The sequence below is a fragment of the Bufo gargarizans genome, chromosome 6 (assembly GCF_014858855.1).
Source record: "Bufo gargarizans isolate SCDJY-AF-19 chromosome 6, ASM1485885v1, whole genome shotgun sequence".
Classification (NCBI taxonomy): Eukaryota; Metazoa; Chordata; class Amphibia; order Anura; family Bufonidae; genus Bufo; species Bufo gargarizans.
Genome location: NC_058085.1, coordinates 353027230 through 353044021, shown reverse-complemented (window position 1 = coordinate 353044021; position 16792 = coordinate 353027230). Strand labels below are relative to the sequence as shown.

The 16792-nt window shown below is 43.7% G+C and overlaps 1 protein-coding gene across 1 annotated transcript in view; it reads right to left on the bottom strand.

Moving 5' to 3' along the window:
- Nucleotides 1-2135: 2135 nt before the first annotated feature.
- Nucleotides 2136-16792, bottom strand: part of LOC122942214 (alpha-2-macroglobulin-like protein 1) — a 103104-nt gene continuing 88447 nt past the window's right edge. The window contains exons 22-26 of the mRNA XM_044299714.1: nt 13791-13887; nt 12095-12163; nt 10652-10754; nt 8042-8083; nt 2136-2445 (exon numbers count right to left, since the gene is read on the bottom strand). Coding sequence (XP_044155649.1) covers nt 8043-8083; nt 10652-10754; nt 12095-12163; nt 13791-13887 — 310 coding nt within the window. The 3' untranslated portion in view covers nt 2136-2445; nt 8042. The remainder of the gene's footprint in view (nt 2446-8041; nt 8084-10651; nt 10755-12094; nt 12164-13790; nt 13888-16792) is intronic.

Sequence of the window (16792 nt, the reverse complement as noted above, 5' to 3'; positions counted from 1 at the left end):
CTAGTGGTGGTGGCGGTTACCAGGCCTGTCTTGAAACTAAAGTTGCCCTCCCGGACAGATTCTCTGGGGGACGTGATAATTTTGTTTAGGGAAGCGTGCAAACTGTATTTTAGGCTACATCCACACTCATCTGGGGATGAGAAACAGCGAGTCTGTGTGGTTATTTCCTTGCTTAAAGGGAATCTGTCACCTGGTTTGACCATATTAAGCTCTCACCATTGCCATGTATAATAAAATACCTCATCTCCTGCAGTGGTTTAATCTCTTATATTCATGCTTTCATTTTGCTAAAAAAGCGATCTTTGTGTTATGCAAATTAACCCTGAAGGTGCCCAGAGGGGCGTTATTCTTCACCCTCTGAGCCCAGTAACGCCCCCCTGCAGTGCCTAGCCCGCCTTAGTTTAGAGCCCAAGCACGCCTCCTTGCTATCTAGTAACGTCCCACAGCCTAGTTTAACGGTGCCGACCCTTCTCCTACGTCAATTCATTCATGCAAGCCACGCACCTGGAATCTTCAGTTAGTCCAGCTGAAATCTCGCGCAGGCGCGGTACCGCCTACTGCCTGCGCCTGTGCAATCCAACCACTCCTGAGGGCAAGAGCCTCAAAAGTGTCAATGGGCATGCGCTGAGCCCAGTGACGTCTTCTTTTCGCTGTTACCCTCAGGAACGGTGTGATTATACACCACCAATCACAGTCCGAAGATTTGAAGAGGCGGTGCTGGCCATGGTGCTGAATGCTGCTGTCCAGGGTGCTGATTGGTGCAGGGGAGAGAGGCGCGAGATTCAAACTTCCTGCACTCCACTCTCCCCTCCTCTTCCTGTTCTGCACGAGCACCCGGCAGCACCGTCCAGCACCGTCCAGCACCGTCCAGCACCAGCTCCTCCTAATCGGCATCCATCACCCTCCTGCACCCATCGCCCTCCAGGTAGGATAGGGTCAGTGAAGGAGAGGCACCATTAAGCAGTGATAGAAAGTTAGTTAGGAAAAACAAAAAAAAGCACTTTTATCTAAACTTTTTTGTTTCAGCTTTTAGACCCTAGACCCCCCCTGCCACTTGCCCCCCCCATCCCCCCTGCCACTTGCCCACCCCATCTAGGGGTGCAAGGGGGGGCTTGAAATGGGACATGGTATAAACAAAACCAGTCCTGCAAAATCTGCCTTGCAAAAACCATATGGCGTTCGCCTCCTTCTATGTGCTCCCGTTTGGCCAAACAGTAGTTTACGACCACATATGGGGTGTTTTTGCAAACTACAGAATCAGGGCAACCTATTTTGAGTTTTGTTTGGCAGTTAACCCTTGTTTTTTCCTGGAAAAAATTGATTATATTGGAAAATTTTCCAAAATTCTAAAATGTTATGTCCATTTGCAATGAAGTCTTGTGGAAGACCTATAGACTTTTATATTCTATATAGACTTTTATATTCTGTTATTTTCAATTATTTCCACAGTTGTTTGCAGGGCAATTGTCCTGCTCTAACCCCCATTTTGCTTCCTTTTGCAGCCCTCTAGCTCTTACTATGACTATTTTACAATAGAAGATATACTCCAGCAATATAGTTGCAAGATTGTTTTTTATTTAAGCATGCGGCTGTACAAATCATGTGATGTTGTTTCGGCCACACTTGGCCTTTATCAAACTACAGCAAAAGAAATAAATGACAGAAATAAATCTAAACAAATCTAATTTCAACAAATTGGTAATTACACGAATGAGGTCACTGAAGTAACATTGATCACGGTGCTGTAAATTTAATTCCACCTAGTTCTTAATAAATGCGCAAGGTTTGGTTTGGTTGTAGAATGCATAGATTGAGTCCATATATATGAAAAAAATAATAAGGAAGATATTCTAATACATGGTATTCTTAATAATGCGAAATAATAAGAAAATAAGGAGCCAAAGGAAAAAAAAGCAATTTACATACAGTAGAAATTATTCTGAATGTGTTCTGAAGGGTAGGAAGGTATTTAGACAGAGGTCCCTAAATGGAGGTCCCTAATCTGGGAAGCGTGTGCTCTGGAAATGTGCCTCAGCACTATAGGACATGCCCCATGTGTATAGAATGTAGCGTGCCCTTTAAAAATGCTGGCCTGTCGTCAATGCGCTTAGCACATGCGCGTTGATGGAGGGAGCGTCTCAAGCCTCATTTTGGAGTGAATGTGAGCAGCTGATTATATGCGATCAATGTGATAAGGTTCTGATAGGAATAGGGAGAAGAAAAATTATGGGGAAAAAAGGAAAGATATGAAGTAGGAATAAGGATAAGTGATAAAATATAATAAGTAATTATGATAGGAATAGGAACAATAAATAGAATAAGAGGCAGGGACGTAAAAAGAATACTATGTCATAAGAAAAAGATTGTAGAAAAAGAAGATAGTATGATGAGTATACTTGACTATAAATGATACTCAGGAGACACCAGGATTCCATACTAGTAGGTCTGGAAGAGAAGAGAAGAATAATTATTATGGTATATACATTTTATGATGTATAACTCAATGTACATTGTATTAAAAAACCTTTGGCATATCTTCTATGTAATTAGATTAGACTCTGAATTTCATACTCCCCGTTTAACCCTTTTGGTTCCAAATTATCACGTTTGTGGATCCAGTAGGCTTCTCAGATTTTTAATTGTTTGACTCTATCGCCCTCCTCTTCTAAGTGGCGTGACATGTTCAATTGCTTGGTATTTAAGTTGGGAGAGGTTGTGGCCTGCCGAATCGAAGTGTGCCGATACTGGTAAGAGTAGGTTTTTCCGCCTAATACTGGACTTGTGCTGACATATTTGTTCCCAAATTGTTTGTTGTCTCCCCACGTAAATTTTACCACAAGGACATTTGAGTAGGTATACTACAAAGTTGGATTCACATGTGAAATAGCCTTGAATAGGGAAACTTTTACCGGATTGTGGATGATACAAATGAGGGCATTTTAGGACGTTGAAACATTGAAGACACATGGGAATGTACCCGTCTTCTGTGTACAAAGAAATGTCTGTTTAGGGACAGTTCTAGATGATCTGATGTCGGCCCTCACCAGCAAATCCTGTAAGTTTTTTGGGCGACGGGTTCTTGAATTCCTCCACCTTCGGGTAGGCCTTTTGTAAAAGAGGCCAATGATTCCTAATGCTGTTGAGTATTTTGTTAACACTCGGATGGAAGGTATGGACAAAAGAGATCCGTGTAGTATTCTGCATGGTTCTGGGAGTTTTAGGTGTATCTGATGATTGAAAAAAAGACACTGTGGATAACTTCTCTCTAGAAACCGTTGTCTCACTTCTGATAAACGCAATTGACTTAAGGAGTCTGTTTTGAATATGCGTCGTACCTGTTCAAATTGGGAACATGGAAGAGATTTCTTGGTGTTGTGGGGATGAAAGCTAGAAAAGTGCAGAAGGTTATTGTGATCCGTTGGCTTTCTATACAAGTCAGTAGTGGGGGTACCGGATGGTTCTTTGGTCACCATAGTGTCCAGGAAGTTGATGGAGGTGGGGTGGTAATGGATAGTGAACTGAAGTTCGGGGTAGATAGAATTGAGAAATGTAAGGAGTCCAATGAGCCCTCCCATATGCAAAAAATGTCATGTAATGTAACGTTTCCACACTATTACCTGTGTTATGAAATGAGTGTTTGGATAAATATAGGTACACAGGTGCAGGTATCCTCGAAGTCTGCCATGAAACAATTTGCATAGGGAGGCGCTACATTGGACCCCATCGCGGTACCCTGTTGTTGAAGAAAAAAGTCATCTTGAAACAGGAAGAAGTTATTAGTGAGGACCAATTCTAATAGTTCCATGTGTAAACATACAGTAGTAGGTTCCATGTTAGTGGAAAGAAGACGTTTGTGGACAGCAGTTAGGCCTTTCTGATGCTGGATGGATGCATATAGGCTTGTCACATCCCAGGTGACCAACAGTGTATCAGGCGACAATAGAGGTAAATTGCTTATTATGTAGAGGTAAATGAAGAGGTATCCAAAAGAAAAGATCTTGTCTCCTTGATGATAGGGGTCAAGATTTTTTCTAGAAGAATTGCCAGTGGAGAAAGGACTGACTGGGTCGATGCTACTATTGGTCGGCCTGAGGGATAATAGAGATCATTGTGTATTTTGGGCAACGTGTAAAACACAGGTGTTATGGGATTTGTATTGGTCAAAAAGGTTACTGTGGAGTCATCGATCACATTGAGATCACGATAATGGGTCACTATTTTTGGTATTTTGTTGTCTATCACTTGTTTGGTGGGATCACAGGATAATTTAAGGTAAACAGTACTGTCATTTAACTGTCAATATATTTCATCAATGTATTTGTGTTTATCCAGTATGACTAAGGCCCCTCCCTTGTCTGCTGGTTTGAATAGTAGTCCCTTCATCTTGAATCTTCATAAGAGAAGAAAGGGCCTGTCTCTGCGTGTTGTCTAGGTTATGCTCAAACTTATATTTGCCTCTTTCCTTTCTGAACTGACTTACATCTTGTTGTACTAAATTGATAAATGTCTCAATAGCGAGCTGATTTTTGGGGGGCATAGAAATTTGTGATGTAGGTTGGGTGGTATCCCTCTTTGGGGTATCAGTCCCAGTAGAAAAATGAACTTTGAGGCGAATGTTCCTAAAAAAACCCTCTGTAGGTCCAAATCAAGTTGAAATGTGTCCAGTTGGACTGATGGACAATAGGAAAGGCCTTTCTCCAATAAAGACATTTCCAATGGTCCCAGTGTATAGGATGATATGTTGACCATAGAGATCTTGTGGTGATGTGTTAAGAGCCTCGTGAGTAAATGGTGGGTCCTCCCCTCTGTCCTCCTCTGCCTCATGTGGGTTTTTATTCACCAGGTCTAGGATGAAGGTTAGTGTCGCTGCTTGATTCAGATTGAGATGAATCAATGGATGGTGGACGTTGTCTGAGATAACTTGACCGGGCGTTAGATGGATCCGGCCACCTGTAGACTCGTTTTTGTCTATAGTCTTTAGTGTCACAAAGAAAGTTACTTCTCTTTGTTGCTTCCACTTCTCTCTGATGCTGTAATAAAGTAGAGTTAATCTTATCTTTGAGTTGGTTGTAGTCCTCTGTAGACAATTATTTTTTTAACTGTTCCTCAATTGCATTGATTTCGGTTTTAGTATCGCTGATGGCATTCTGTAAGTATGATAGGGTTAACACAATTAGATCAAACACAATTGCTCAAATTTCTCACAGAATTCCGTGTTGTCTTTGAAGAAGGTTGGTCTAGTGCGAATCTGTAATCCACGGGGGATAAGTTTTACCTTAAGATACTCTGCCAGGGTTACACTGTGCAATTCATAGTTTAGCAGTCTGCGGGACTCCCATTCCAAATCCCTAGCTTTAAATTCCGAGGGTTGTGTCTGTAGATATTCACCAGAGATGTTGACCTGGGATAGAATAAGGGAGATCTCCTCCTGCTGAAATGACAGGGTTCCACTGGCCATAGTTGTAGCGGGTGCTTCACTTCGTCAGGGCAGATTAATTTTCACAATTACTTAGTGTCCAAACCAAACCGAACCAAAGTTCGGGTCCCCATTGACTTCAATAGAGTTCAGGTCAAGTTTGGGTCCCGAACCGGAACTTTGACCCGAAGTTCGCTCAAACCTGAACATCCACGGGTCCGCTCATCCCTATTCCTAGGCTACATCTATTTCCCACAAAGACACTTCCCTTTTTTGGATGAGGCGCAGAAGCTTTCTCTAAGCTTTAATGCTCCATACTGCAATACTTTTTGGTGCAATTTGTGATTTTTTTTCCCTAAACCTGAGGGTTGGCTTAAATACATGAGAGGTCTATTTTAAGGGTGCATTCACATGACCGTAAGTGTTTTGAGGTCCGCAAATTGCGGATCCACAAAACATGGACACCAGCTGTCTGCGTTCTGCATTTTGCAGACCGCACATGGCCGGCGCTATATAGAAAATGCCTATTCCTGCCCGCGATTGTGGACAAAAATAGGACATGCTCTTTATTGAAATAAATGGATCTGCACCCTTTGCAAAATTGTGGAATGGATGTGCTCCCAGAATTACGGTCATGTGAATGCACTTCAGGGACTGTATAAGAAGTAGTAATAATGGGTTGAATGCAGTAGAGAGTGGTTTATGGCCTGCTAGAGCCGTGTATGAACATCGCCTCCCAATCATTGTCTTATGTAAAAATGCCCAACCATCGAACCACAAACAATAATTTGCTTATTTGATGCTAAACACAAGACAGCATAGAAGCCATTGTTTGCCTATCTACACACGAGAACCTGCTGCCGACTATATTAACCCCTTCCACCTGTATGCATTTTAAGCCTTAGTGACCGACCAAGCAATTTTTTTCATCACCGCATTTCAAGAGCAATAGCTTAAGTAGCTGTATGAAAGCAAGTAATAGTTTTTTACAGCACCTTTTTTGGGGTACACATAACTTACAGGTTAACTTTTATTAACTCTTTCTAGGAGGATGGGAAAAAAAATGCGAAGCCGCCACTGACTGTTGCAATTACAGCATTGCCAAATACATATCTTCTTTCTTTTTTTTAACGTTTTTCTACTTTTGCATTTGAATGACTTGTAGTTTTCATTGATTCCATTTTGGTGTACATAACACTTTTTAATCTATTTTTTCATGGTGAATAAGCAAAAAAGCAATTCGTAAATTTTTGCATAGCATTCACTGTGTGGGATATATTATGTAATGATTTTAGAGTTCGAGACACGGCAATACCAAATATGAGGAGGGGATTTTTTTTTTTCAATTTTTTCAGTTGAAAAGCATTTTTTTTCAATGGAAAAGGTGTATTTCTTCTTTTTTTTTACTTAGATATTTTGGAAACTTTATTTAGCTCTTTTTTTTACTGTTCATTAAACCCACAAGGGGACTTTGACAGGCAATTCTATGATTGTTTCTATAATGCACTGTACTGCTTATGCAGTACAGTGTATTATACTGTCAACACTATATTGACAGGCACGATACTGACAAGTGTGCAGTGTATACCCTAAGAGGTGGTACCTCTCTGAACCAGCTGGATCAGAGAGGCACAGTGTAATAGGGCATAAACTAGGGCAGGCATCCTCAAACTGCGGCCCTCCATCTGTTGCAAAACTACAACTCCCAGCATGCCTGAACAGCCTACAGGTATCAGCCTACAGCAGGGCATTGTGGGAGTTGTAGTTTTACAACAGCTGGAGGGCCGCAATTTGAGGATGCCTGCACTAGGGGGTGGGGGAGATGTCTGACAGATAGAGCTCCCTCCCTCTAAACTGCTTAGATACTGCAGTCGCTATTGACCGCAGCATTTTAGCAATAAAACGGATAAGATCAGTGCTTCTGCCAATCTAGGCTATTAGAGAAGGAGCCCAGTTTTCATAGGACAGCCGGGCTTCTGCTCTGCCCGGGTCTTATTCTAGGGCAACATAAAAAGCCAGTTGCCTAGAATAAAGGCGATTAAAGGGCTTCTGTCACCCCCCAAAACTCATTTTTATTTTTGGGCATATTTAAAATCCTTTTTGTATGACTATTCCCTATATAGGGCTCTTACCTTGTTCTGTGGCTTTGTTTCATAAAAAAAAAAAAAAGAAAAAAAAATATGTGAATTACCTCACTACCAGCAAGTAGGGCGTCTACTTACTGGTAGTCGCCGCATCCTCCTTTTAAAAAGAAATGCCCCCTCCTCCAGTTGATTGACAGGGCCAGCGAGCGCTCTCCTCCTCCTCCGGCTTACCCTGTCTGCAATTCAAATCCTGCGCCTGCGCCTTACGTGTCTTTATTCAGTGCAGGCGCTCTGAGAGAAGGACACTCGCTTCCTCAGCGCGCCTGCGCCGATGACGTCACCTCTAAACCCGAAAGAGAAGACGTCATTGAGCGCCTATTGATTTGCGATATCATCGATCAGTGCTTGTTGCGGGCGATTTATCTGCCTGTGTGAAAGGACCCTTACTTCAGTCAGCATCTGAAACTTCCCTTTGATACATAGAAATTACAAAAGACAAAAAATATTAATTTTCTAGCTGAAGTACATCAAACGTTCTTACCTTACTTGCACGGACTTTGATAAGTCACCTCAATACGTCGTGCTGTGTAAAGGAAAAGCAGAAATGTGAGCTGACATTAGAAGTGTGACGTTAAGGGAGAGTTCACATCACGTTTTATGCCTCCATTTGACATAGCACACCACGTTCTTGTATCCCGAGTCTGGTAAAATAAAGGTAAGTTTACATGGATGCACTCATACACGAGCTCACCACTTACAAGGACGCACTCATACACAGTCACTACATACTGTACATGGATGCACTTATACATGAACTTACCACATATATAAATATATACTGTGGCAATGTAAACATTGAGGTGTTGTTTCCCCAGGTTCCAGTCCGGGACTTAGGGCATGCTCATGTCCAGGGATCCTATTTAATCCTGCTACTGGATCTTGGGTGTGTCTGACTCTGGAGAGTCTGTGTGCAGCAGAGGCCTGGGAAGGCTCTGTACAAGTGGGCTCAGCTGAGCTGGCTGAGGGGCCACGGGGCCAGGTGTTAGCCTGAACTTTGGGGGACTCCGCGAGGTCTTGTAATCGACGGTCGCTAGGCCAGAGTCAGGAGGACTTCTGGGCCACAATCCCCCAAAAGGTACTGGACTTTGTTACAGCCTGGAAGTGCTGGATTGTTAGGCTGGGAAAAGCCGCATGTTCTTCCCGTGTGTGAACGGGGCTTTTAGTGAGGTAGGGAGTTTTATTTGTATTGTTTGTTTTGGTTTTGCTGAGGTGCCAAATAAAAGCAATGTTTGGCCCCTAACCCTGTGGTCGATGAAGATCATTGTGAGAATGACCCCCGAATAAGAGGCGATCCCTTACAATACATATACACAAACATAGTTATACACTTATACACCTATTATTACACACAGACACCTTAGGGTGCTTTCACATTATAGTCAATGGGGACGGAGCAGCAGTCCGGGGGCACACGTGAACTAGCGGCAGGACAGATCTGACAGACTGCCGGACTCCCCTGCCTCTAGTGTGAAACTAGCCTTACCTGTAGATAGCTGACGTCTGATCCAAACTGGAGAAGTGGGTGCCATCACCCCCTGTGCCATCCAGGGACAGCAGTGGAGAGGTTAATCAGGGGTCAGAGAACAGGACACATGGGGGGGAGGAGGGCATGGTAGAGCTCTGTTTGCAGGAGCAGCTAGCCTGCTCTACACTAGCTTCGTGCTGAAAGGGGGAGGGTCTCGATCCCATTAAATTCTACTATTGGCTGGCAGCAGATGTCATAGTAAGCTGCCAGCCAACAGAAAACAAAAAGCCGTGCTGGCAAGAGCTGTGCCAATACTGCGGATCCCAGAGTGAGAACGGCCACAGGAGGAGGAGACAGCATGGAGGAAGAGCGCTCACTAGCCAAGACCTTCAGTGGGAGGAGCTCCAGCCCTGGGCGTAGCTAAAGGCTCATGGGCCCTGGTACAAGAGTTCAGCTTGGGCCCCCCCTTCCCTCAGTGCTTATGTGGCACAAGGGTCTTTGGGCCCCCTCAGGCTCCTAGGCCCGGTAGCGACTGCTACCTCTGCACCCCCTATAGCTACGCCCATGCCTGCTGCTGTATGTAGTACCTGCTTCTATAAAGTACAGCACAGCAGTACATAGGGGAAGCCTGTAGATCTAATAAAAACATTCAGTACTGTGTCGGGGCCCCTTTTAAGCTCGGGCCCCGAAGCAGTTGCCTCCCCTGCTTCTGATAGCTGCGCCACTAAGCTGTGGTTCGCCTGATTAAAACGCAGTTTTTTCTTGTGTTGATCCGAGAATCCGTTCCTGAGTTATGACACTTTTTCTTAATAGGCAATATAGGCCTTTGGTGCAATGATGGCATCGCCATTGTTCTTATTGCACCCAAGTTTGACTTCTTTCTGTGATTAGCCTCTCCCTTGCTGCTTTAGGCCCCTTGCAAACGAGCGTGTCCGGATTAGGTCCGGATGCGTTGCGAATGTGTTCAGTGAAAAATGTGCGATTTCGCAGGCAAATTTATTCAGTTTTGCCTGCGATCGCGTTCAGTTGCTCAGTTTTTATCACACGGGTGCAATGCGTTTTGCACGCGCGTGATAAAAACCTGAATGTATAAAAACAACATCTCTTAGTAACCATTCGTTAAAAACGATTTTCACACAGCTCCATTCACTTCTATGGGGCCAGCGTTGAGTGAAAAATAGCAGAATATAGAACATGCTGCGATTTTCACACAACGCACAAGTAATGCGTGAAAACCAACGCACATGTACAGAGCCCCATTGAAATGAATGGGTCTGGATTCCGTGCGGGCGCAATGGGTTCGCATCACGCATTGCACCCGCGTGGAAATTACGCTTGTGTGAAAGGGGCCTTACCACTGCCAGGACCTGTCAGTGAAAGCAGCGAGGATGGGGCTGGCCACAGAAAGGAGTGGAGCTTGGGTACAAAAATGGTGCAACGGTGATGTCCTCATTGCACCAGAGGCCTAATTTGCATATTAAGAAAAAGTATCATAACTTGGGAACGGAGCCTTGGATCAACAATAGAAAAACAGCGTTTTAATGAGGTGAACCACAGCTATGTGTCTGGGCAAACTGTTGCATAGGAAGGTCGCTGGTGACAGATTCTCTTAGAATATTCACTTACAGGTCTCATAATAATCCTTCAGATATATCACGGCCGGCTGCAGGTCCTGCACTTCACTCTGCTGCTCAACATCTACCGAGAGCTGGATTGTATTGCGGTCAATCTACAATGACATTTAAAGGCAAAAAGTTAATTTGTGTTTTAGTATTTCTTGATTTTTGAAGATCTTGACTTCTCTGGCAGCGGCTTATCTGCCAAGGAACAAAAGGGTAGGACAGTCAAAAACCAACGGGCGTAAGAAGGCCACCATACACATTAAAGGGCCTCTGTCACCAGATTTGCACCTATGACACTGGCTGATCTGTTACATGTGCACTTGGCAGCTGAAGGCCAGTAATGGTCCCATGTTCATATGTGCCAGCATTGCTGAGAAAAGTGAAGTTTTAATATATGCAAATGAGCCTCTAGGAGCAACGGGGGCGTTACCATTGCACCTAGAGACCCTGCTCTCTCTGTAACTGCCGCGCCCTCGGCACTTTGATTGAAAATGTCATCACACCTGGTCCTGTCAAAGTGCAGAGGTCCCGGCAGTTGCAGCGAGAACTGAGCCTCTAGGTGTAATGGCAACGCCCCCATTGCTCCTAGAGGTTCATTTGCATATATTAAAACACCATTTTCCTCAGCAATGCACACAAGTAAAAGGTCAGCCAGTTTCATTGCTACAAATCAGATGCCCTTTAAATGCTTGGCCGATCCTACCGAAATTGGCGCGTTAGGGCGATAGACACCTAAGGAGAGATTCATCGTCTGTGTGATCCAGAAAAGTGGTGGAAAAACAGTTTGTGACTTTAAGAATTTTCTGTGCTGCCCTCGCCACTTTTTGAAAAGGCGGCATTGCGGGGCAGGAAGTGGGCAGAGCCAGCAGGTTTGCCACTTTTATCTTCATTTATGCCCGATTTCACTGTGGCAGACGGACAGCCGAAGGTGTGTATAATATATGACAAGGTCGGCACCTCATCATAAATTGGTCACATCTTCCAGCGGAGTTGGAGATTGGAAAGACCGGTGTAAAATGCCTGTCTTTAATAAATCTCCCCCCTAATGTTTAGGTTTAGCCCTGATCCCACAGATACAGGGAGCTGTACAAGAGTGAGTGCACCAAGTGAATGGGGCATTCATTACAGCAGCACATTATCAGGTTTTCAGCCTCTGAATGCTTCCATTTACTGACAGCAAGCAGAGAACTCCATCAAAACATTTCTTACCAAGTTTCAAACTAGTTAATATTTGAGATTCCATTATGATTTTAGAGGAAAAGCAGCTTTATTGGGGGAAATTTATCAAAACTGCTGTAAAGTAGAACTGGCTGAGTTGCCCATAGCAACCAATCAGATTCCACCTTTCATTTTCCAAAGCGGCTCTGAAAAATGAAAGGTGGAATCTGATTGGCTTAGTTGCCCATAGCAACCAATCTCTCTCATTATTTGCATTCGATGCATTTACCTTTTCCAGATAGATTGTCACATCCGCCGGGCTGCTTTTCACCTTCTTCACCACGCTGTTGGCTAAGAGCTGGGAGATGAAAACGAGAAAATGAACTTTAGGGTCCATTCACACCACCGTATTTTCGGTCCGCATCTGATCCGAATGCGGATCCATTCATTTCAATGGGGCTGCAAAAGAGAGGATAGCACACCGTGTGCTGTGCACAGCCGTATGTCTGTTCCGCTGCCCCGCAAAAAATAATGATAGAACACGTCCTTTTCTTGTTCATTTTGCGCAGAAGAATAGGCATTTCTAACATAGGGAAGAATGTGCTGGACCCGTGTTTTGCAGATCCACTTTGCGAACCACAAAACGGATACTGTCGTGTGAATGGATCCATAGGACATATTGCAGCATGCAGGCAGAGAAATGATAACACCTGTCCTTATGTCCTGTTAGGACATATGGATATCAAAGAGGGGAGTCGATTAGCTGTTTTGGGGTAGCTCTGGCACGTGAAAACTACTCAGCTCCTTGTGCTGTGTAGTGTACAGAGCTGGTTACTGCTTCACCTGAAGAGAATAGGAGCAGGGCCGCCGTCATCAGCGCGTCCACTACACAGCAGAAGGAGCCTCCACGCGCCAGAGCTACTCCAAACAGCTGATCGGTGGGGGGGTGTACTGGACTCCTGACGATCAGATATTGATGGTTTATTCACCCCATGCACAGATCTCAGAATAAAATATGCATTCAACTCATGTGGATATATGCGGAAGATTAATTGTGGACTTTAAAGGCTATGGACATCTTTTGGGATTTTTTTTTTTAATAATTGCATTTTACTCATTTTGAATTCAAAACCATTAATTTTAATTGGTCTTTATTAAAAAAAAATTGCTGTTTTTGATGTACAAGGGTTAAAAATCAGTTTGTTTTCAGAGTATCACTTCTCAGTCCCATCAGCTGACGTGAAGCCTTATTTCTGATCTCCTGAACTCATTTAAGCCGTATTCAGCTTGATAAAGGTTTAGCTATGACGAGTGTTTATGGAGTGATTCTCTGCAGATACAGATTTTTTTAACCCTTGTATCTCAAACAGCTGTACATTTTTACTAAAGACCAACTGAAAAAATGCTTTTAGCCCAAAATTAGTAAAATGCAATCATAAAATAATTTTCCTGAAGGTGTCCATGGCCTTTACCCTGGGTTCACACCTGAGCGTTCGGGATGGAGCGCTCTGTATGCGCCATTGTACGGGCGTTTGCAATCGCGCATACAGAGACAAGCGAACGCCCATTGTCGCGCGTTCCCGCTGAAGTATATGTACGGGAACGCGCGACAAGACGCCCCAAAGAAGCTCCGGTACTTCTTGGGGCGTCGGGCGTTTTACAGCGCGATCGTACGCGGTGTAAAACGCTCAGGTGAGAACCATTCCCATAGGGAATCATTGGTTCTTGCCTGTTGAGCGTTTTACAGCACGTAGGAACGCGCTGTAAAACGCTCAGGTGTGAACCCAGCCTTAATGTTACTTCTACACTGGATGCATGTGGTGCAGATGATCTGCTGTGGAATTTACTGTGGATAGGTATCCTGTGTGGATGCACCATTAAAGTCACTTCATATCCCCAAATTTAAGATGAGAAAACAAGTTCCCTGTGTGATATCAACCTCATAAATATGAGAAATATGTGATATCAGGAGGTAAGTAACTTACCGCATTTACAGACCTTTCTACAGGGACAAATCCAGACACCATTTTTACAATTATGATGGCCATGTTAGAAGCTTGATCTTCACTTGCATCACTTAAACTGAAATATGGAAAGGATTGGTTAAACATAAATTTCAGCATTAACTTATATCTAGTTTGGCAGATCAATCATATTTCATAACTATCATGTATAGGGATGAGCAAATCTACTTCGGATGAAACATCCGAAGTCAATTCGCATAAAACTTTGTTTCAATACTCTCGGAGCCATCACATTCTGTGGCTCGCTCCGTACAGTATTGAAATGAATTTTTATGCGAATCGACTTCGGATGTTTCATCCAAAGTCTATTCGCTCATCCCTAATCATGTACACCATCCCCAGTCTTCAGTGACATTCTCCATGCAAATATTGTCCATGCAGTGGTGTATCTACCATGGACACAGACAACGCGTCTGTTTCGGGGCCAGGGGTAGGGGGTCCTGGTGATGAACCCCTTTTTCTATATGAAAATGTACAATTTGACCAATTGCCTTTTCAGAGTTCAGCTGATAGGAAGTATAATCCGGTCTAGAAATGGGTGAGGCTAATGTAAACCACACACGAAAATTGGTGTCCAAGTTGGCTTGGATTCTGCCTGGAATCGGACTTAAATGACCCAAATTTACCAACAGACGTGTTTGTATTAGAGATGAGCGAATCGAAGTTGACAAAGTAAAATTCGATCTGAATATTAGGAAAAATTCGATTCGCAACGAATTTCCTTATGCTTCGTGGTAACGCATTGCATTTTTTCCTTAAATAGCTGCTGCACAGAACTCTGGGAACGAGGGATCACCCACAATGCCATGCATGCAGCCAATCAGCAGCCAGCCATCTTGGATTCTGACATTTACCACTGTGCTTAGTGAAGGGAGAGACGTCAGCAGGCGCTAGGGACGGTGCTAGGAAAAACTGTTGTGCTGAAAAAACAATTTACAAGTTCAGGGAAAGATCATTTAAGATGTAGGGAAAGGATAGGGAGGCATCAGCCATGCTATAAAAGGAGAACAGGGTGCAATAGGAGAGTGTAGAACCTAGGTAATAGGAGCGATTCTATTACACCTTGCTGCACTAATTGAGGATCCAAATTGCAGTAGGGGCCATACACAAGTCCGCAAAATGGGTCCGCATCCGTTTCACAATTTTGTGGAACAGGTTCGGACCCATTCATTTTCAATGGGGCCGGAATGTGCAGTTTGCATCCGCATTTGCGGATCAGCACTTCCGTTCCACAAAAAAATAGAACATGTCCTATTCTTGTCCGCAATTGCGGACAAGAAAAGGCATTTTCTATGAGAGTGCCAGAGATGTGCGGTCCACAAAATGCGGAACGCACATTGCCGGTGTCCGTGTTTTGTGGATCCGCAAAACACATACGGCCGTGTGAATGGATCCTTATACTGCTGCTTTTAGGTTGTTTGCACTATATGATACATCACTAATTCCAGCAAACCTTGCTTGTTATTGGGGTACAAGTTCTGTGTGATACAGCAATTAACAGGGTGTATTAGTAGGAAAGATACATATGTCCTATTAGCCGTTCTGCGTTGATTTTATATTGTTTGACATTTTTTTGGCGGGTGTATTAATAGGAGAAAAAAAAAAGGAAAAAATATGTCATAATTGCCGTTCAGCGGTAAAGTTACATTGTACTACAGCTATTTACGGGGTGTATTAAAAGGAAATATACGTATGTCCCATTAGTCGTTCTGCGGTGAATTGTGATTGTTATATTTCTTTTTTTGGGGGGTGTAGTAATAGGAAAAATAATACGTCTTAATTGCCGTTCTGCGGTGACGTTACATTGTACTACAGCCATTTACGGGGTGTATTGAAAGGAAATAAACCTACTTCCTATTATCTGTTCTGCAGTGAATTGTGATTGCTTTTTTATTTGGGGGGAGGGTGTACTGTATTTTTCGCCCCCATAAGACACATTTCCCCCCCAAAAGTTGGGGAAAAATACCCCTTTGTCTTATGGGGCGAATACTAATGTGCGCTTCCATTATGGAAGCGCTCATTAGTACCGGAGGATCGGGAAGTGGTGAAGGATCTGTACTCACTACTTCCTGGTCCTCCGCTGTCAGCTGTGCAGTGGCTGCGCACAGCGTGAATGTGCTCTGTGTCCTCACGCTGTGCACGTCGGGTCACAGCACAGCCGACAGCAGGAGGACGAGGATCGTGCTGGAGGAGAGAAGTGGCGGCGTCCGGAGCAGGAGAGGTAAGTGTTTTTTGTTTGTTTTATGTCTTATGTGGTTGAGGAGAGGCATGGGGGTTTAAATATGTCAATGGGGGCTGAAATATGGCCATGGGGTCTGAAATATGGCCATGGTGGCTGATATGGGGGTTGAAATATGGTAATGGAGGCTGAAATATGGCAATGGTGGCTGATATGGGGGTTGAAATATGTCCATGGGGCTGAAATATGGCAATGATGGCTGATATGGGGGTTGAAATATGTCCATGGGGCTGAAATATGGCAATGATGGCTGATATGGGGGTTGATGAGAGGCATGGGGCTCTTATCTGAGATCTGATTGGGGGTCATTCACATTGGGATCTGAGCTGAGGTCTGATTGGGGGTCTAATCTGAGGTCTTATTGGGGTCTTATTATCATTGGGGGTCTGATTGGGGCTGTCATCTGAGGTCTGATTAACATTGGGGGTCTGACTGGTGGTCTGACCTGAGGTCTAATGAAAAATATTTTTTTCTTATTGTCCTCCTCTAAAACCTAGGTGCGTCTTATTGGCTGGTGCGTCTTTTAGTGCGTAAAATACGGTATTAATCTGAAAAGATATATTTCTTAATTGCTGTTCAGCAATTTAAATGGTGTATTGAAGGGAAATAAACCTACTTCCTATTATCCACTCTGCGCGGTAAACTAATATTGTTTTTTTTTTTGGGGGGGGGGGGGTTATTAATAGGAAAAATATATAATGTCTATTTTGCATCAGAATTGGCT